General features: G+C 45.4%; 2 protein-coding genes across 13 annotated transcripts in view; both read left to right on the top strand.

The window, feature by feature from the left end:
• CD55 (CD55 molecule (Cromer blood group)) overlaps positions 1 to 21077 on the top strand; it is a 29246-nt gene extending 8169 nt beyond the window's left edge. For 2 of the 12 annotated variants that reach the window (XM_070055223.1, XM_051820506.2), the window contains 7 exons: positions 2616 to 2804; positions 6260 to 6349; positions 7781 to 7864; positions 11361 to 11381; positions 16787 to 16859; positions 19098 to 19200; positions 20079 to 21077. In XM_070055223.1, coding sequence (XP_069911324.1) covers positions 2616 to 2804; positions 6260 to 6349; positions 7781 to 7864; positions 11361 to 11381; positions 16787 to 16859; positions 19098 to 19197 — 557 coding nt within the window. In that variant the 3' untranslated portion in view covers positions 19198 to 19200; positions 20079 to 21077. Of the gene's footprint in view, positions 1 to 2615; positions 2805 to 6259; positions 6350 to 7780; positions 7865 to 11360; positions 11382 to 11593; positions 13940 to 16786; positions 16860 to 19097; positions 19201 to 20078 lie in introns of those variants that run through there. The other 10 variants (XM_051820504.2, XM_051820502.2, XR_011381395.1 and 7 more) reach the window with 9 other exon arrangements.
• On the top strand, positions 6355 to 7776 carry LOC138845077 (uncharacterized; the record flags this gene model as incomplete). Its single annotated transcript, XM_070056209.1, has 1 exon — positions 6355 to 7776. A coding segment is annotated over one exon (1422 nt), but the record flags the coding sequence as incomplete, so codon positions are not given.
• Positions 21078 to 21291: the final 214 nt, after the last annotated feature.

Below are 21291 nucleotides of genomic sequence, written 5' to 3' on the forward strand. Positions count from 1 at the left end.
AGAGCCCCTTTTCCTGAGCGGTCCCACTGGGAGGGGTCTCGAAAGGGGCACATGGGTGCCCAGGCCGTGCCCGCTGTGATCCTTGTCCCAGATCCCTTGTCTTCTGGGTCAGAGGTGAGCGTTTCAGCAGTAGAGACCACCATCAAAAATATGGGCCCTGAAAGTGGTCTCAGTACAGGGAATGCTGGGTACTAGTTCTAGAGCATGTTCTAGAATGGACAGCTTCTTAGTGAGCTTGTTCTCTGAGCCCTGTAGATGCCCTACTGAGTAGGGATAGGAGGGCTGGAGCACAGCCTTCAAAGGGTGGGCTGTGGGGCAGGCACCCCAGTGGACTGCGTTCAGGGTGATAGTCCTGGCGCTGGCCTCCTGCATGCATTCCTGCACCGCTGGATGCTGCCCCTGTGTTCTTTTTTTTTTTTTTTTTTTTTTTGACAGGCAGAATGGATAGTGAGAGAGAGAGACAGAGAGAAAGGTCTTCCTTTTGCCATTGGTTCACCCTCCAATGGCCGCTGCGGCCGGCGCACTGCAGCCGGCGCACCGCGCTGATGTGATGGCAGGAGCCAGGTGCTTCTCCTGGTCTCCCATGGGGTGTGGGGCCCAAGGACTTGGGCCATCCTCCCATCCTCCACTGCACTCCCTGGCCACAGCAGAGAGCTGGCCTGGAAGAGGGGCAACCAGGACAGAATCTGGCGCGCTAACCGGGACTAGAACCCAGTGTGCCGGTGCCGCAAGGCGGAGGATTAGCCTAGTGAGCCGCGGCGCCGGCCAAGGACTGCCCCTGTGTTCTACCCAGAGTGCTGGGTCTGTGACACGGATGTGTCTTGTCTCTCTGCTTCTGAAAGCTGATGAGTATTTCCCATCCCTACCAAGGCCGAGCGCCTGAGCATGTGTACCTGCGTCTCCACGTTGCTGTCTTGCCCTCGTACTTCGTGCTTTGTCTCTGCAAGCTGCTTTGAGTTTTCCGCGTGCCTCAGGCTTTTTTTTTTTTTTTTTGAAAAAAACTTTGGCATTTTTATTCAGACATGTATAAAAACAACAAAACACTTCAATGATATAACAGACATTTGCCCCAGTTCCCCTCCCAAGGGGATGGAGGTCTAAAGCAGGGTCCTGTCTCTCCCACCTGGAAGCGTCTCACCACTGGAGGAGAACAGCTCCTACAGGTGGGCCTGGGGACCTTTGTGAGTCTGCTCTTAGGAGTGATCACGAGAGTTACGGTTTATGCAAAAATGTCCAGTTATTTTTCCTTCCTACCCCCTCACCCCCACCACTTCCTGAGATTTTGAGAAGTCTGGGTGTAGAGGAGGGTTAAACTTGATTCAGTGCAAAGAAAAAAAAAACACACACACAAGTGTCTGTGTCATTGCTGTCGTGGGCGCTGCAGCCCCTTTCCTTGACTGTTTTCTCCTCTAAGACTGGGTTCTTCTGGGCCTCGAGGAACTTCTCCTCGTCTGCTCGCCTGTCTTCCCTGCGTGCCGCTTGTGCACTCTGGCGACGGCCCTCCGGTTTTGTATTGAAATGAGCTCTTTGAGTCTCTTTCTCCACTGGGTTTTGAGACAGAGGACCTGAATCTTGTTCGGGGTCACATTTCTGCCTGTAGAACAATGATTTGTGTGCTAGTTACTCAGAAAATGCCGAGACTGAACCTGGTGATGTGTGTAGACCCTAACTCAGTGCCGTCAGAATAGCCTGTTCTTGGGCCTTGCTTTGATGAGCAGCCTAAGCGTTGCTGGTTTCCGTGCAAACCTAAGTGCATTTGGTGTAATGCAGTTCGATGCACAGGTGATCACATTGCTTTCTTGCTTAAAAAGAAAAAGAACAAAAGATGACAATGTCTCTAGAGGATGTAGAACCGTGGAATTTTTTATCAGGGCAACTTCCAGAGAGAGAGAGAGAGAGAGAGAGAGGCCTCTGTGTATAACTAGAGCAACCCTGCTTGAATTTGTTTTACAAATTCACCTGCTCCGGAAGGTTTATTCTGAATCAAAGTCTCTGTGAGTCAATACGTGTGAAACAGCTCTCACTCGGAGTCAAAATGTGACCTTGACATCCAAGGCCTCCTGCTCCACCCCGAAAGACCCGTCCTTTCTTCTCAGGCATCCCACCCGAATTCCTGGCTCCTCTCATTTGGTGTCATCCTCCCACCCCCACCCCATCCCTGCAGTGACAGACCCTGCTTTCTGCTCCTAGAAGGATTCGTATGAGGTTTAAGCTCTCGATGTGCTTCCTCCCTGACGTCTTCTCTCTCTGTTCCACTTCGACTTCTCAGCTCCTACAACGTGTCAGCCCGTATTTTATTTTCCAGCACCAGCTTGATAAGTAACATGTGCAGGCTTTATTGTAATTTTTGTTTTACAAGCATGTTCTGAATCTTATTTCTGTAAATGGGTCTCAGGGTTCGCGTTCACATTCTACTGTGTTTGTATTCAGTGTGCCAAATATTTTTTCTATTACTGACTAGACATGTGTGCTTCCTTTGTGGGTATTGCTGAGTTTAGAAAGAGGGCAGACTTTGATGTCTTTGAGTAGACTCTTTAACATGTTTTAGTCTTACTTATTTGTAAAAATACCTTACAAGTTTTATTTATTTAAAAGATGTTGTAATTTTTTTAAAGAAATTTCTTGTCCAGAACCTCCAAAAATTGAGAATGGAATGATTAAAGAAGAATCTAGCATTTATGTATATAGACAGACCGTAACATATGAATGCAACAGAGGCTTCACTCTGGTTGGACAGCATTCTATTTATTGCGACGCAGAGAATGAAGAAGGAGTGTGGAGCGGCCCAGCTCCCGAGTGCAGAGGTAATCAGTTTGGATTATCCCATTTTTGCTTGATTCTTACCTTGTAATAGGGACTGTGGTGAGTGTAAAATGCTGCATGGAGGCAGATCTGCATTTTCCCATGGGACAGTTTTTTAGTAAATTTTCAAAGGAGTCTATGGTTTGCATATGCATATGTGGGATACATATCTTATGTTTGTAGTGAATTAACTTAAATTTGCCATTCACACCATGTTCCTTTCAGTAAGTTAATACAGATATCTCTCTTTGCTTATTCAGAGAATATATGAAGTTATTTTGTCACATTGGAAGGAGATTCTTGGCTCTAAATCATGACCGTGCCGGGGACATCTGGGAAAGCCTCACCGAGCTGTTGGCTCCACAGGGTTTCTCTCATTTATTTTCTGCATCCAGAACCTCTCTGTTTCTGACTGCTCTTTCTCATCCTCCTGGACATTTCTCCTTAATGTCTTTTGCGTCCAGACTATATATGCTCACAATTCCTAGAAGAGATTTTTCAAGAATTAAAAATGTGTCTTTATATTTACTGTTTTCATCTACTTGGAAGACAGAGTGACACAGAGGGAGATCCCATCCGTTGTTTTATGCTGCAAATGCACACAATACCCATGGCAGCACCAGACCGAAACTGGAGCCCCAGAACTCTCTCCAGGTCTCCCCCATAAGTGACAGAGGTCCAAGCGCTTGGGCTATCATCTGCTGCCTCCCAAGATTTGTTAACAGCAAGCTACATCAGAAATAGACTAGTGAGGGGCTGGTGTTACGGTAGCGGGTAAAGCCGCTGCCTGCCATGCTGGCATCCCATATGCGTGCTGGTTTGTGTCCCGGCTGCTTCAGTTCCAGTTCAGCTCCCTGCAAATGGTCTGGGAAAGCAGCAGAAAACAAACCAAGTGTTTAGGCCCTTGCCACCCATGTGGGAGACCCGGACGAAGCTCCTGACTCTGGCCTGGCTCAGCTCTGGCTGTGTGGCTCTCTGGGGAGTGAGCCAGCGGATGGAAGATATCTGTGTCTCTATCTCGCTTTGTGCTTCTGACTGTCAAACAAATAAATAAATACTTTAAGAAGAAGTAGACCAGTGAGACTTTAACTGGCACTACAGTGTGGAGTGGCATCACAATACCTGCCCCTAAATATATTTTAAAAGAGATATTTAAGGGTGAGCCTTTGACACAGCAGATAAGCGGCTGTGTAGGATGCCTGCGCTCCATACTGAAGTGCCTGGGTTCAGGTCCCGCTCTGCTTCCCATTCCAGCTGCCCGCTAGTGTATACCCTGGGAAGCAATGGATGGTGGATCAAGTGCTAAAGTCCCTACCACCCCCTGAGAGGTAGAGATTGAATTCTAGGCTCTTGGCTTTGGCCTGGCCTGGCCCCAGCTGTTGTGTTGAGGGAGTGAGCTAGAATTTGGGAGACCTCTCTGTCACTATCTGTCTCTCCCCCTGCCTTTCAAATAAGTAATAAGTAAATACTTGCAAAGTTGTTCAAAGCCGTCATAAAGCTGGAGCAAACATTACACAGATGGCGTTTGTTTAAGTTGTGATGGATGATTATGATAGGAGATGTGGCAGTTTAAATGGTGAAAATTAAACTTATTCTTTCAACTCTTTTTTTAAAAAAAAGATTTATTTATTTATTTGTAAGTCAGAGTTACACAGAGAGGAGAGACAGAGAGAGAGAGAGGTCTTCCAACTGCTGGTTCACTCTCTAGTTGGCTGCAATGGCCAGAGCTGCGCTGATCTGAAGCCAGGAGCCAGGAGCTTCTTCTGGGTCTCCCATGCAGGTGAAAGGGACTTGGGCCATCTTCTACTGCTTTCCCAGGCCATAGCAGAGAGCTGGATCGGAAGTGGAGCAACCAGGGCTTGAACCGGTGCCCATATGGGATGCCGGCACTGCAGATGGCAGCTTTACCTGCTATGCCACAGCACCGGCCCTGTCAACTCTTTTCATTATGAGTGAAATTTGGTGGGGGTGTGGTCTTCATATTTATTTTCCTATTTCCATTTCCTTTTCCTGTTTCCATTTTTCTGTTTCATTAAAGCATTAGTTATTTAGAGCTTAAAGCTCTATGGCAGTATCAAGTAGGTCATGGCAGGTCAGTCAATATTCCTATTGCAGCAACTGCAAAACCCAGGTAGATAACCAAAAAGCAGCCATCATTAGAGCCGTAAGGTACAGCGGGGAAGCAGCAGGACTAGGTGAACTCAAGTTCTGTGGTTGGAGGGAAGGCAAACCCTTGGGGGTGGGCAGGTTGTCTTTTTCCCTTGGGAGCATGTGCCGAGTCTGCCTGTGGGCCGAGGCCACGTCTTAGGCCTGACATGAGACCACCAGCAGCACAGACTGAGAGAGGAGCCACAGGAGCAGATAGAGGCACAGAACGTGGGTGGGGCTGGCAGTAGTGGTCCTGGATGCTGGCTCCTGTGGCTTCCGGGACAGACACTGAAATCCCTGACCGAAGTGAGTTCCCGAAAGCCTGTTGCTCTGTTTTATCCTCATTTTGCAGAGGAGAAAACCAAAGCTCAGAGGGATGAGAGAACCTGCCACAGGCCCCTCAGAATCTGGGTACGTCCTGAGGTTCATGGAAAATGCAATTAAGAGATGTTTATTTCGGTGTAACAATTTTGAAATCCATGTATACAAAGAGTCTTCAAAAAAACTCAAAGAAAATGTATGTGATGAAAAAATTGCATGGATTTCAGCATTTGTTTCACACCACAATAAACTCACCCTGTAATTCCACTGCTAGCACTCTTTCTGAAGCCCCCACGTATGTGGTGAAACCAGGCCACTGCTGAGCCCTGCCTTAGGAGGGCAGCAAACAGGCTCCCAAAACTGCAGGCATTGCTACGTGGTTAGATTCTCAGACTGCACCTGTAGCAGGAGTTTCATATTGTTATCTGGCCTGAAACCTGGAAAGGAATGAAAATAACATAGGGGAAGCTGGTGTGCAGCATCCCAGGAGAAAGGGGACTTCTCTTTGCCCAGACTGACAGATCACTTTTAAAACAGAAGAGAAACAAGACAAAGCTCCCAAGCCTCTGCAAGGTCCCGGAGAGACTGGAGAGAGTGAGTCTGCCTCGACGTCTGTCGGTCCAGTGATCGCATCCCATTGTTCTCTGGTGTTGGCATGAGCCAAGGAAGACGCTTTTGGAATGAAAAGATAGATGTGTGTCACAGAATTACATCACTACTGCCTTCAACACTGGTTTCCCTTTTTCACATAAAAAACATCCTAAGAGCCTCCATACCACTTCAGTTTCCTGTAGATGTAATTTATGTCAAAGCAGAGACATAAAGCATTTCAGCTCCTTGGGAAATGCACATTAGGACTTGTTTCCCAGAAGTCGTACACAGGTGTTTGTGGAGAGAAACAAGAAAATAGCCATAGAACAAGCAATGGCTAAAACCTCTTAGACAGCAATATTTAGCTAATTTTTTCTTTTACATTTTTCTTCCACAGGAAGACATGTACCTCCCAAGCCTCCACCAGAAGTTCAGGAATCTACAACAGTTCCGTCAGCTCAGAAGCCAACCAAAGTAATTGTTCCAGGTACAGATGCTACACCTACACCTCAGCATTCCACCCCAGTACCTGTTCCAGCTGCAGACGCTACACCTGCACCTCAGAAACCCACCACAGTACCTGTTCCAGCTGCAGACGCTACACCTACACCTCAGCATTCCACCACAGTACCTGTTCCAGCTCCAGACGCTACACCTGCACCTCAGAAACCCACCACAGTACTTGTTTCAGCTATAGATGCTATACCTGCATCTCAGAGACCCACCACAGTAAATGTTCCAGCTGCAGACGCTACACCTGCACCTCAAAAACCCACCCCAGTACCTGTTCCAGCTCCAGATGCTACACCTGCACCTCAGAAACCCACCCCAGTACCTGTTCCAGCTACAGACGCTACACCTGCACCTCAGAAACCCACCACAGTACCTGTTCCAGCCACAGTCGCTACACCTGCACCACCTCAGAAACCCGCCACAGTACCTGTTTCAGCTCCAGACACTACACCTGCATCTCAGAGACCCACCACAGTACCTGTTCCAGCTGCAGACGCTACACCTACACCTCAGCATTCCACCACAGTCAACGTTCCAGCTGCAGGCGCTACACCTGCACCTCAGAAACCCACCACAGTACCTGTTCCAGCTGCAGACGCTACCCCTGCACCTCAGAAACCCACCACAGTACCTGTTTCAGCTCCAGACACTACACCTGCATCTCAGAGACCCACCACAGTAAATGTTATAGGCGCAGACACTACACCTGCCCCTCAGAAACCCACCACAGTACCTGTTTCAGCTGCAGACACTACACCTGCACCTCAGAAACCCGCCACAGCACATGCTCCAGCTGCAGACACTACACCTGCACCTCAGAAAATCGTTACAGAACCTGTCTCAGCTCCAGACGCTACACCTGCCCCTCAGAAACCCACCCCAGTACCTGTTTCAGCTGCAGACACTATACCTACACCTCAGAAACCCACCCCAGTACCTGTTTCAGCTGCAGACACTACACCTGCACCTCAGAAACCCGCCACAGCACATGCTCCAGCTCCAGACACTACACCTGCACCACAGAAAATCGTTACAGAACCTGTCTCAGCTCCAGACGCTACACCTGCCCCTCAGAAACCCAGCACGGTACCGGTCTCAGCTCCACGACTCTCACCAGCATCTCAGAAACCCACCCCAGCACATGATGCCATCACAGAGGCCCCAGCAGCAGCGCAGACATCCCCCCCATCGGGCGCTTCGCCCGCAAACATGCCCGCGGCCGCCCAGAGTCCCAGCACGGCTAAGCCTCCTGCTTCGCGGGCCACACCAACAGTGCAGAGGTTCACTGTCTCAAAGCCTGCCTTTACACAGAGTCTTTCAGCAACCAAAAAGTCCACTGCTTTTCATGCCCCATTGACCAAGGGTCTCCGCAGTACCCCAAGATTTACTTCTGCTCGTGTTACAGCCACACAGGGTGTACCTGTTCCCAGGGCAACCACACGTGTGTACACGACAGGCACGACCAAAGGCAAAGGAAGCTCGCCTGCAGGTCAGTTGACACCGTTCAGGTTTCCTAAATGTGGGCCTTGTGCGCTGTCCACTTGAGCAAGTGTGGAGGGCTCAGCTGGTGGTTGGTAACTTACTGTAGCTAGGGCTTTGCATAGTAACGCTTTGACCTTCCTCGGAGGCAGGCTTGCACTGTGCTAGGGAAAATCTGTAGAATACAAGCATGATAATACAGAAAAAAGTTGTGTCCCCATAAAAGCAATGCTAGACTAAGGCTGATGAAGAAATTCTGTTTTCTGTGCTTGCTTTTGGGAGTCATGGAGTTCTTCAAGACCCCGTCAAAGGACCAGATTTGTACCATCCTTGAGGTTGGTTCTAGGGTCTGGTTCACTGATGGAGACGCATCCCTCAACCATGCTGACGTCTCTCCAGGCTCCCTAGAGTTGCAAATGTGGGACAGCATTTCAGTGTCTTCTAAGTAATTGAAAATATAGATTTTTTTAAAATAAATACTTGACATTATTTCAAGGTTAATAAATTATGGCTCTATGAAAATGGAAGACTATCCTGTAGGCTTCAGAAATAACCTGTTGCACAAATGAATGAAATTTTCTCTACTTAATGCAGCTCAGGCCACCAGGATGTCTCTGTGCCTCACAGCTTGCCCAGCCTATAATCATTTTCATAGACACCCTTATTTTCCAATGGGGACGACGTATTTTTTAAAAAATATTTTTTGGGGCCGGCGCCGTGGCTCAATAGGCTAATCCTCCACCTTGCGGCGCCGGCACACCGGGTTCTAGTCCCGGTCGGGGCGCCGGATTCTGTCCCGGTTGCCCCTCTTCCAGGCCAGCTCTCTGCTATGGCCAGGGAGTGCAGTGGAGGATGGCCCAGGTGCTTGGGCCCTGCACCCCATGGGAGACCAGGAAAAGCACCTGGCTCCTGGCTCCTGCCATCGGATCAGCACGGTGCGCCGGCTGCAGCGGCGGCCATTGGAGGGTGAACCAACGGCAAAGGAAGACCTTTCTCTCTCTGTCTCTCTCTTTCACTGTCCACTCTGCCTGTCAAAAAAAAAAAAAAAAAAAATTTTTTTTGGGGGGAAATGTCTACAAGATTGAACTAGGAGATAACTTTTAAAAATTTCCCAGTTTTCCAATTGAAGTCAACACTCACATAGAAAACTGCAGAAGAAATGGGTGTACATGGGGCAGGTGTTGAGCCTAGCAGTGGAGACGCTGACAAAGAGCTCAGGTCCCACAGCAGAGTTCCGAGTTCCTGATCCAGCGTCAGCTCCCTGATACCACGGCTCCTGTCTCTCACCGTGGAGACCTGGATTGAGTTCTTGACTTCCTGCTTTGCCTCAGGCCTTGCAGGCATTTGGGGAGTGAGCCAGTGATTGGAGCTCTCTTTCTGCTACTCTGCCTCTCAAATAATTAACTAATTAATTAATGTGCACCTCTTTAACTTTTCTAACGCACATATTTCTGTAACCACCACAAAAGCCAAGAAATGGATTACCAGCCTCCAGCTGCTCGCTTTTCCGAGGCTCTGTGGGTCCTGGACACGGTCCTCCCACTCCTGGAGTCCCAGATAATGAGCTGACTGTGCGCTATACCTTGTTGCTCGGGAGCGCCCCCTTGCGGCTCACCCGTGAAACTGCACCTGCTATGCAAACCTCCCCTTTAACATGTTAAATGCAGTGACTGCTTGCTTTTGGCCACTCTAATGGCATCAAATAATTTTTTTAAATTACAACTTCACACATTATGACCTTCTTTTCATACATTTTATAATTGTTATTTTGAGCCCTACATATTTTACCATGACACAGGTATTTTTTTTTAAAAGAGTTATTTATTTTGAAAGAGTGAGCAGAGAGAGGGAGAGACAGAGAGAGAGAGGTCTTCCATCCACTGGTTCACTCACCAAATGGCTACTACAGCCAGGGCTGGGCCAGGCTGAAGCCAGGAGCCAGGAGTTTCTTCCGGGTATTCCATGTCAGTGAAAGGGGCCCAAGGACTTGAGCCATCTTCCAGTGCTTTCCCAGGGCCATCAGCAGGGAGCTGGATTGGAAGTGGAACAGCCGGGACTTGAACCACAGCCCACATGAGATGCAGGTGCCGCCACGCCTGCATCTTAGCTGCTGTGCCACAGTGCTGGCCCCAGGCCCAGATACTTTTACAAGTTAAACGTTACAGATAATAGCGTTCTCTTGTACATTTCCTGCCACTTTTTCTCCTTGAAGGCAGTTAATTACTGCTCTTAGGGTGATGGGCTTGCTCCCGATGTTTCCATTCTTGTGGGGCATGTATGCACCTGTAATACTGTTTTGAATGTCTTTATAACTAACATAACCAATGTGTTGTGTACTTCATTATCCCACTTGGCTTTTTCCACTCAGCCTTGGTTTTGTGACTTAGGTTGGTTCATTTAAGTTTAGTTCATTAATTTTAACTCTGGTAAGGGACTTTTTACCTCCTATGATATATTTGAGTCTTGAATATTTAGATTGGATGCATCCAATTTTTAATAGGGCAAGGCAAAGAGAAATAAGTTTCTCTTTATATAAGTTGTAGAACTAGCTGTGCTGAAATATTTTAAAAATATAGGTAATTCAATGAATTTAAGCCTAATGACAGTTATGATAAAATGTAAGCAATATTCAGCCACAAACTCTCTCTTGTGCAGTTGGCTTATCCCTTCAAGGTATGATATAATGTACTCACAATATACCATGCTAATGTAATGTGACATTTATAATAAACTGCACTGTATTTAGTTCTTATTTAAAAAACCGTCTCTACCACTCACAGAGAATGTGCCGCCGTGGCCTGTGCCTGCCTTGCTCCTCCTGCTGGCTGGCTCCAGTCCCTGCCACAACCTCCCAGAAGAGTTTTTAGCTTTATGTTGTAGATGAGGAGTTCAGGGGTTAGAGATTCACTTGTGCATTGACATACACTGGGTAGCTCACAGGGAGGAAGCTGGAATTTAAGCACATTTGCCACCTGCACATCCTGCTTTTGCTGCTGTGTGCTGTTGCCTGTTCTAAGTGGCATTCCAAGCAGGTGCGTTCCTCTCACTTAAGAGCAGTATTTTTGCACGGAAAAATAGAATGTTACAATGAGGTGACTTGCCTGTGGGTGCAGTGTGCTGGAAGGACTCAGAGGTAAACTCTCAGACTGAGAGTTTATCGATCGGAAGATAGATCAGCAGTTATTTAACAGAGCGCTGCAGACAGACTTGTGTCTGGACATCAGGTCCTAAGACCAGATTGAGATGGTATGTGCTTTGGTATTCAGGAGCTGTCATAACTTATGCTTATAGCGTTGACTCTACTGATCAAGTATAGACACGGACATCTGTGTCTACTGATTAATAATATGCAGTTGTTTTCACACATTTGTAATCCTTATAGTTTGGATTGCCTAGGAGCTCTCAGGTGTAGTTTATTGAGGTACCTACATATGTAAAATTTCTAGTGGATCAATGAACATTAAAATTGTTTAACATCATAATTTTTCTTTCTTCTTTTTCTTTAGGTGCTGCCTATCTTATATCTGGTAAGTTTGGCTCTCAGGGAGTCAAAACCAGTTGTCGTCAGTGTGCGATGTACAATCCATATTCCTGGAAGAGAATATTTTCCTTTTACTGTCTTAGGAAAACTATCAAAATGCAGTGTGTGTGGCTGCCTGCGAGAAAGTGGGCGCGTGGGTTTTACCGGCAGGTTTTGTGGACCCCAGCAGGTGCTCGGTACGCCCCCCTGTCTTCCCAGCCTTGTTCCTGCTCCAGGGTCATTTCAGGACGGCTGCAGATCCTTTGGCCAATGACTCGAGTGTCGCTGCGTGCCCACTGTCTCAGGGCTCCCCTCTAGGGCCTCAGTCATCATGGCCAGCCCCCCGTATTTCGTGGGTGACCAGAAACCATTCCCGGACCATTCCTGATTTCTCTGCTAGCCCAAAGAATACCGAGGGCTTCCATCAGCTCCACCCTGCTGTTCTCCCCTTCCTGTTAATGATCTGAAGCAAAGTTGTCTTAAGGAAAAGTATTCTGTGGTAGACAGGAGGCCCCAAACGTACCTGTGCCGCAGTGTCTCCCAGCGTTTGGTCCAGTCTTGATTTGTCCTAGACATCTTGTCTGATATGTGATGCCTTAACAAGATTAAGGAACTCCTTTGTTTGCCAAGGAGCACTGTGGCAGAGTTGGTTTACGGATAAGTCCAATAGAATATATACTTTTATTAAAAAGTGTTTAACATTTTATACTTATAAGTAAACTCCCTTATGCATGCCAAGGAGTACTACAACTGAAACAGATATTATATTTCTATTCTTACTACTATTATTATTTATTATGGTTTCTTTATATTTTGAATGAACCTCTCCTAAGCTAATCTTGAAAGATTCCAACAGTTGGAATTCACTTTGTTCATTCTATATTTTAAATAGAAATAAATGCATTCTAAATGAAGATCGCATGCTTTAATGGTTTAATGCGTACACAAGGGGTGAGTTTCATAGAGGAGTTTTCTCACGCCCACCCGCTGACTTTGGAAGTTTCAAGTGCTATTTTTTTCCCTTAACCTCTCGAAGCATAGATTTCCCAGGAAACATTTTTCCCATGGTCGGTTGTAATTCCAGCTTGGGTCCAAAGGAAAGAGGAACTCCTTCCTACTTAAATCAGACATACAGCATATTTTGGGTAACCTTAAACTTTAAAGATATAAACCTGAAAATTATCTTTATTTCTTAAGTTTATTCTATGAATCCAGTCAGTTTGTTACTTCACAGCTAGGTAACCTCTGTGCAATGAGATTGCTTTTGTTGATTTCACTGTAGTGCAAGTAGATGCTGCGGGTCATGCTAGAGTTTTCTAATCCTTTGACATTTTTCCTTTTGCCTTCCACTGAAAAAGAGAGATTGGTTCATCCTCACGGAACTCCCAGTGTTACCTTAAAACGATGCTGCTGTTGCGAATTTAAAGATGCTTTCCCGCTGGTTCTGTATCCGTATTTCTCAGTTTTCTTTTCATTCCTGCCTCTTCCTACAGAGAACATTTTTAGGCATTTTATTCCTCACCCTTCCTCTGTGAGATTGAAATTGCACACATACACTAGAAATCTGTTTGTTCATTTGAAGCGCATATCTCCATCTGAGCTTTAGACATTAAAGGAGAGTGAATTTTTTCACCTTGGGGTGACGTCAGCCCGGTTGAGAATACGTCCTCTGTGTAATGCTTTTGTCTTTGTTTTTTAAAGGCAGCGTCATATAGAAAGACCTGGTGCCTCAGAGTCCGTCCGAGCTCAGTTTGAATCCCAAGTTTCTCGTTGAGTAATTATGCAGCCCACGTGATCAGCTTGAGCTCCATGAGTCCCAGGTTCTCGTTTGGGGGCTGGAGATCACGATCGCTGGTTCAGGTCTTGGACGCTCAGTGCGATAATGGGTCCACAAGCTCCTAGCTCCGTGCCGGAGGCCGAGTGACGAGCAGCGGTCATCGCATGCGGTCACTCTTATTTTCCCAAGAGAAGCTTCTGTTCGGGTGACCGTTCTCCTGGCCACCCCAGAGAGTAGGCTACAGGTGGTACTTGCATGGCTGGGTGGCAGTTACTGTACTGAGATTTGGAGGTGCACTGTTCCCCTTTGCCTCTCACAGCGATCCTGCAGCGTAGGCTTTAGCTGTGACAACTGGCGTTTTGCCGGATTGGTCAGTTGCCCAGGGGCCCTGAGACAGCAGTCGGTGGGAAGATGCTCATCCTAGTGACAGGGTGACGGCTGGCACAAGTGAGTTAGACTAGTGAGCTGTGTGTGTGTAGATTTCAAACACCTTTTGCAACAGAATAGACTGACTTTTTTGGTTGTATCATAACCAGGTTTTTTATTTCAAAAATCCTGTATTTAATGGCTCATTGGGCACACTCCGGATCATCTCGGGTCACAATGCATCGGATGTGAGTCGCACATTTGGAGAAATATTAGGCCCCATTTTCCACAGGCTTTTTGACATCTGCTCATAGCCCTGATTCTCTAAAAATTCTGCAGTTCTTTTCTCTCCGTTAGCGAGATCTTATATTGTGACAATCATAAACCCCTCACAAGGATAAGGAAGGAATAGTCAAGAAAAAGAGTGGACAGTGAGAGAGACAGAGAGAAAGGTCTTCCCTTTGCCGTTGGTTCACCCTCCAATGGCCACCGCGGCTGGCGCACAGCGCAGATCCGAAGGCAGGAGCCAGGTGCTTATCCTGGTCTCCCATGCGGGTGCAGGGCCCAAGCACTTGGCCATCCTCCACTGCACTCCTGGGCCACAGCAGAGAGCTGGCCTGGAAGAGGGGCAACCGGGACAGAATCCGGCGCCTCAACCGGGACTAGAACCCGGTGTGCCGGCGCCGCAAGGCGGAGGATTAGCCTAGTGAGCCACAGTGCCGGCGAAAAAGAGAATTCTTAAAGTATTTTTCCATCTACTTGAACGTGGCACATGTTGCAGCTTAGCCCAACTCTAAGTGTACTTGAATCTGAAGTCAGTCTGTGAAATGCATAAGGGGCTAGTAGAGGATTCTTCTCTGTGTCTTAGCAGACGTGTCGTTACATGTGACGGCGATTGCAGTTACTTACCTGATACTCAGGTAATGTAGTTCAGGATATGTTACAGGGTCCTGTGGATCTGGAACAGGAAGTGTGTGAATTTCTTTTATTTAAAACATTTGAAAGAGTACAGAGACATAGAAAATCTCAAGATAACCCAGTCAATTAGGGGCCCCTGTGGATGTCGGGAGGAGGTGGTGTTGAACCTGCGTTTGTAAATCAGAGAGTGTAAAATATACCCAAGTGCGTTCTTGTCCCATCTCCAGAAGTCTTTTCCAGCGTGCTGTCCCTTGTGCACAGGCCTTGTCGTCTGGTACGTTAAAACAGGGTTATAGGTAAGAACAGAAGCCACCCACAGCCTTCGCAGCTGTCCGTAACGGTAATGCTAGGCGAGTGAGACCTTTGGAAGCCTTGTCAGCCCCCATCTCTTCAGGAAGAGAGACAGGCCTCCCTGAATTCACGCCAGCGCCTGGAAGTAGGATTCTGCCGCAGGTTCTCTGGGAGTGGAGACGATACTTTGATCAGTGTGTTGCCCATCTCATATAGATTTTCATATTTTTATTAAAAATCATGTTCGCATGCTCTGGCTTGACTCTGGAGTTAGAAATCAGGTTTTCTCTGGCAGTGAATTGTTTGTCTTTCCCTCTTTTGGTCTAACTTTTCTCATCTGCAGCAACAGGTATCATTCAGTGTAATTTGCTAGTATATACTGCCTGCTTCCGTGGTCTGCCAGCCACCGTGCTGATGACTGAAGGGGACCAGTGAGGACAGGTCGCGATGGCTTCAGCGCTTCCTGTAGTACTGTGTGTACACATGGGAATCTCACTAAATACTCCTTTTTGTTAAAGAAACATGCCTTCTAGACTTAACTTGATTTTCCTACCTACAGTTCTTCAGTTGAATGACCAGGACATTTTAATCATGATTATAACTTCATACATAATTTCATACTTCATTTTTGCCAAGTTGTGTGAATCTTACATTAACACTGATTCACCTTTGGATTTTTTCTGAGTTTTGAGGATTTTTTCTGAGTTTTGAGGTCACAGAGTACTGCCCATATGCCTGAAAGTTTTGTTGGTTTCTAATTTGGGAGAGAATATGCACTTATTAATTTACTAAGAAGATGTGTTGAATTTTATTTCTCATATTCCTGTGTTTTGCTTTGATTTTCTGTTAATTCATACAGCCTCCGCAAACTTTCTCTAGAATTACAAATGTCTGTTGACCAGTGTTCTTGGAATAGTCTTTTACTTGTGTCATCCAGGTTCCTGAATACTTTTGAGTGGATTGTCTGTCTTCATTTGTCATTTAAATTGAAAATGAGATATTATAAGTGATGAGACTAATAGGAACTAGTGAAGGGAAGAAGAGCTCCAAATTTTGAAGAGCTGTGAGTTATTTTGTGGATAATCTTTCTAAGCCAATGACACAGTGCTAAGAGAGCAACTTAAAAAAATGGATTGGGTAAAATACTCTAAAAATGTACCTGTTATGGAAGTAGGTTTTTTTTAAAGTCTTGCATCCGTTTGGCATAGTCTGTATTTTGTTGATTTAAGTCTCATTAGCTTCAGTTGCTTCACCGATGTCAGCTGTAATGTCCTCTGTAGTAGAGATCAAAAGAGTAGACTTGAAAACACTGCAGGTGGAGGCGGAGATGGGGGAAGGGGGCGGGACAAGGGGGAACCGAGTGGTTTAGAGAAGTAAAATCGTCTGAAAAACAAGTTGTAAACTTGATTGATTGGCTGCTGGCCAGCTTTCTTGGCCAATTAATTGCTGCTGTTCAGCTCAAAATAATGTCTTTAATCTTAAAAGTAAACACAACAATGAAATGTCATGAGTGATGGATTGAACCTGGAAGGCACACTCCACAGGCGTGGTGAATGTATTTCACCCCGCAGTCTACCTTGATGGGGAAATGGCTGCTCTCTACTATGAACTCAGTAGAAGGCCTTCCCACTAACCACACGGGCAGCCGCCACCTCTCTGAGACCCACTGACACACCTACAACGTGAACGTGAACGCCACAATACCTGCTAGGTCTAAAATTTCATCTGATCATCGTGTTCGAGTGATCAGGGATCAAAACGTTGAACATTGAGCATGGTTAGGCTTAGACTCTGAAATCCCCTCAAATGTGTCAAAAGGTTGTGTTTGAATGTTGTGACACTTTAAACATGTTCTTTCTTTCAAAGAAAATAGGGCAAGTAACATGCAGTGTTTATGGTCAAACTTGGGATGGAAGAAAGCCGTGGGCAAAATGCAGCTCACGTCTTCTCCTCCAGTTTGCTTTTCAACCAGTGTGTATCTTACTGTGACCCCGCAGTGTACATGTGTGTTATTGCTTGTATTTCTATTAACTGTGTTACCACGTTTTTCCCCTCTCAAGGACTTGTTGCTGGTACTGTAATAGTTGGTATCCTAATTCTAGTCAAAATTTTCTGGGACTATGGAAAATCAGGGTGAGCAGAAATTCTGGTGACTTTTAAAAGTTTATTCTTAGCTTTTTTCCAGTAAGACCTGATGCTGGCTATATTGCATTTCTTGATGTTTTCTCTCTTTGTTCCATCTATCTGTAATTTCCATCTTGGATGAAAAGACTCTCTCCCTCCCTCCCTCCCCTCTCCCTCTCTCCCTCTCTCGCATAGAAGAAAGCCACTAACCACATTTCAAAGGAAAGTGATTTGAAAGCCAGAGTGTTACTTTTGTAGTAAATCACCATTTTTGTTCTGCCCGATAGAATATGGTGGTATCTGTGTGTTACACAGAAGCAAAGAAATCGAGAGAAAGTCAATTTCTAACCCCATGTTAAATTGCCCACGATCAGGCGTTGTTCTGAGTTAGGTTCACTAGTAGATGCCAGTCCAGCCAGAGCAGGCTAGGGGTGAAGAGGGCAGGCCCTACCTGCTGGGCTGGAGTTCTGGCCTCCCATTTACAAGCTTTGGCTCTTAGCAGCTTAACAGCTCCTTGCCCAGGTTTTCTCATCTGCAAGTGGGGGAAATACAGCACCCACCTCCTGGGAGTCTAGATCAGAAGCAAGCGAGTGGTCAGCTGAGGGTAGGGCATGCTTGGCACCTAGTAAGCACTCGGACTTTAAGGCAGCAGCATGAAAAGACTCATCAGTAGTATTTGAAATTGGAATCCACACATAGTAAGTGCAGTGTTGTGGTTGGCTCTGATGTAGACAGAGGGTGATTTGAATTGACCTGTTTTGTAGAGTTAACTCTTTAGGAAACTGTGGAATTCATGGGAACTTTGGTTATTTCTAAGCTGCCCTATTGCCTGCCCACGTTTTCACTAATTAATATTTTTAATTCTGCTACTAAATTGCCTGTTTTACTCCTTTGCATGATCTTTGCCTTCTATTTTTCACCCACTATAACTCCTTTTCTCTTTAAAATAATAAAATCTTTAAGCCTGTTATAAATTAAACTATATTATAAGCATTCTGTAAATCACTAAGTGGTTCAATCTTTTGGTAAAAGTTTTGGTAAAAAGATTTTTGATAGGTCTGGGCAGGGTGTGGAGTTAATAGTTTTTACAGATAGTAAAGTAGTTTAGATGCTATGTTAGCAACTATAGTAAGATCCCATTTTCTGTCCAGATTTTTCAGAAAGTTTTTAAAAGATTTATTTTTTTAAAGAGTTACAGAGAGAGGAGAGAGAGAGAGAGAGAGAGGTCTTCTATCCACTGGCTCACTCTCCAGCTCTAATAGGGCTCAGCCAGGCCAAAGCTAGGAACCCAGGGCTGCTTCTGGCTCTCCCATGTGGCTGCAGGGGTCCAAGCACGTGGGCCATCTCCCTTTGCTTTCCCAGGCACATTATCAGGGAGCTGGATCGGAAGTGGAGCAGCCGGGACTCAGACCGGCAACCGTATGGGATGCAGAGCCACAGGCAAAGGCTTAACCTGCTGCTCCGTGGCACCGGACCTGTGTCAGTGCCCAGGCGATACGGTCAGAGCCCTGTGTCACATGGAGTGTGTGAGGTTGGATGCCTCAGCAAGACAAATCTGGAGGAAAAAAATAATCCTGCAGTCTTGGGACCTCCCGTGACTGTTCCAGCTCTCCTACAGAGTGACACCAGGTCATCACATTGTAGACGATACGTTTATAGCATTCTGTCAACTGGCCACAGCCAGTGCTTTGGGGTCTGTGGGTCAGAAGGGGGCAGAATGTAATGAGCTTAGCTACATGCTCTCTCGTGGCCATGGCTAAAGTAATGGATCCTGCTATTTTAATAGGAAGAAACGTGCTGGAACATAGAGGAAATACTTGCTCTGTGTGGCATTTGGGGATTTGTAGTAAATCTAACGGCTCCACTTCTGAGTCAAAGGAAAATTCATGCAAATCCCTAAGAAAGAATTTGTGATTTTCATATGCACATTATTCCCTTGCCTGATTTTGAAAGTGTGAGCCATCAAGGGAAGGAGCTAGCTTTATCTGTGCCTGGGTATTCTGATGTCACACTGACCGCACTGAAACTTGGAAGTTAAATAAGACAGGGCACGTAGTGAGTGTGACCCTGGAGCCAGCTGCTTCTGACCATTCTGTTTGCTAGTCAAAGGATCTGTTCTGTTAGAAATGTGAGGTTTGTGTGAAAGTTCTTAGTGTAGGGATGGGAGTGTAGATTAATGCTTAATTTTACTTTGTGATTGAAATTAAAATTAATATATTGAATTAGTTTTCCTTTTCTACCATCCAGCACTTATAACACAAATGAGAACAAGGCACTCAATGTTAAGTTTCATAATTTAAGTGTGACTGATGATGCCTCAGAAGTAAGACCTTCTGATAAATTATAAAAGGTATCTATAGTTTAATCACATTTCTGTATCTTACAACGTATCCGTCAGCGCAGTCGGCATAGGGCTTCTCTCTGTTACTCTAACATGATAATAGAGGCTTCGGTCTCTATTATTGCTGGAATTGCTTGCTTTCTTGAATGGGTGACTAACACCTGAGGTCTCACAACCACAGCACAGGTGATCTGTTCTTGACTGCTTCGTACTATGCTCATCATCTCATCCTGTGCTTTGCACTTGGTTGGTGGTAATGATTAGATGCTGAAATGCCGCAGGTATTTGGAGGTGGGGAAGGGATGATACATCAGGGCTTAAATGAAAATGTTTTCATGGCCACAGTTTGCATCATGAGATGATCAGCCTGTCTTGTATTTGTTTCTCCTTCTGCTTAGTAGCTTTTAGTGTCCAGTGTTTAGGAAATGTAATATGTGTTAAGATATTTTCTGTCATGTTTATAGATCTTAAAAGTCATGTCTTATGTCTTTATGCAAAGCCATCAGCTGAAACGACTTGACGTCAATGTATCTGTCACATTTTCCAATGCCGTGATCCCTGGATGAATCTTTCCTCTCTTCTACATGTGCTCAGGGGCTTTTCCATTGGTTTAATCGGAAATGATCCTAAATGATTGTAGCTTGGCTGCTGTTAATCTCAAGAAACTAAAAATCTCAACTGTGGTATTTTAATTGTTGCTATCGCTACTAAACTCCCCCTGCCCAAGTTTACCCATACTCTGTCCCTTAACTAATTTTGCATTTGTTCCACACCCCAGATTATCCAGTCTTTTTTAAAGTTGATCACATAACAACCAAAAATTAATGGTTCTCACCAGTAAGTAAAACTATTTTGATGTGGTTTTTTTTTTTTTTTTTAACTTTCAGGACACACATGGGTAACATTGACAGTTTTGCTTGTGCTGCTAATAACCGTTGGCTAGCTGCGTTAGCCAAAGAAGAGAAGGAAGAGAGTGAGCACAAGTGCACAGACTGTTTCCGTTTTCTTAGAACTTTCTGGAGGAGTGACTGTAATAAATGCAATAGTGTGCTTCGGTCTGCGGTGTCGTCTTTAAGGTCTCTTAGGAGTGTGAGCAGAGCAAAGGGGAAAGGACTTGGTCCCGGCAACACACCCAAAGCCTTTGAAAACCTGAACAGCTTGAGGACGTGTAGACTTTGCTCATGCCCAGAATGGAAGCATGAAGACAAGGTAGTCTGTGACCTTTTCGCTCGATGTGTGATGCTATTTTGACTTGCAAAGGAAACTTTAAGATTTAGAGCATTCATTGGGTATCACAAAGAAAGAAAAGCTGACTCCGGTCTCTTCCAAGTAAAGTTTCCCAAGGACAGTGAGCCTCATTGTAAAATAATCCTTGGCTGTACCTTCGTCTTCCCGGATTCCAGTAACATGGGTCTGGGTGGATTGGCCAGGGATTGGGAAGGCACCAGCAGGAATGTTGAGTTTCTTGGGTGACGTGGTGGCAAGGCAGGCGTAGAGAATGAACAGCTCGTTCTTCCTTTGTTGCACACACACCGATAAAGACGCAGGATTTAGCCCATTGTAAGATGCGTTTGCTGAAATTCTGCCCTTAGGATAATCTGTTTTGTTTTGAGTTTTTGATGAAAGAGCCCATGAAAGGTGTCTTTTTTGTTTAAGATCCTTAAAAGTGTCCAGAGAAATTACAGTATCAACATGAGGAAAGATTCTGTGTTTCTGAAGTGAGATGTTCATAGCCAAATTGTAAATCCTGATTCTTTTGTAATATTTATTTATATTTATTTATCTCAGTGGACATACTGCTTTTACATGTGTAACAAGAAAAATCAAAAGAATATATGTAAAGAAAAATTTATTTTCCCTAAAATAGAAATAAATAATTGATCATATTTTCTGGTCTCATGTAGTATTTGAAATTTATTTTCTTAAATGTGAATATTTCTAAGTAGTAAACCCCCTTCCTGCTTCCCATAAGTAGTTTAGAATCCTGTCCGTTGGTTATCCTAGTGTGACTCGGTTTTGGCACCTTTTAAATTATCCTGTATATTTCTTTCTCAGGCTTATAATACACTCTTCTGTTGGAGCGTTACTGTTATTTGTTAC

The sequence above is a fragment of the Oryctolagus cuniculus genome, chromosome 13 (assembly GCF_964237555.1).
Source record: "Oryctolagus cuniculus chromosome 13, mOryCun1.1, whole genome shotgun sequence".
Lineage (NCBI taxonomy): Eukaryota > Metazoa > Chordata > Mammalia > Lagomorpha > Leporidae > Oryctolagus > Oryctolagus cuniculus.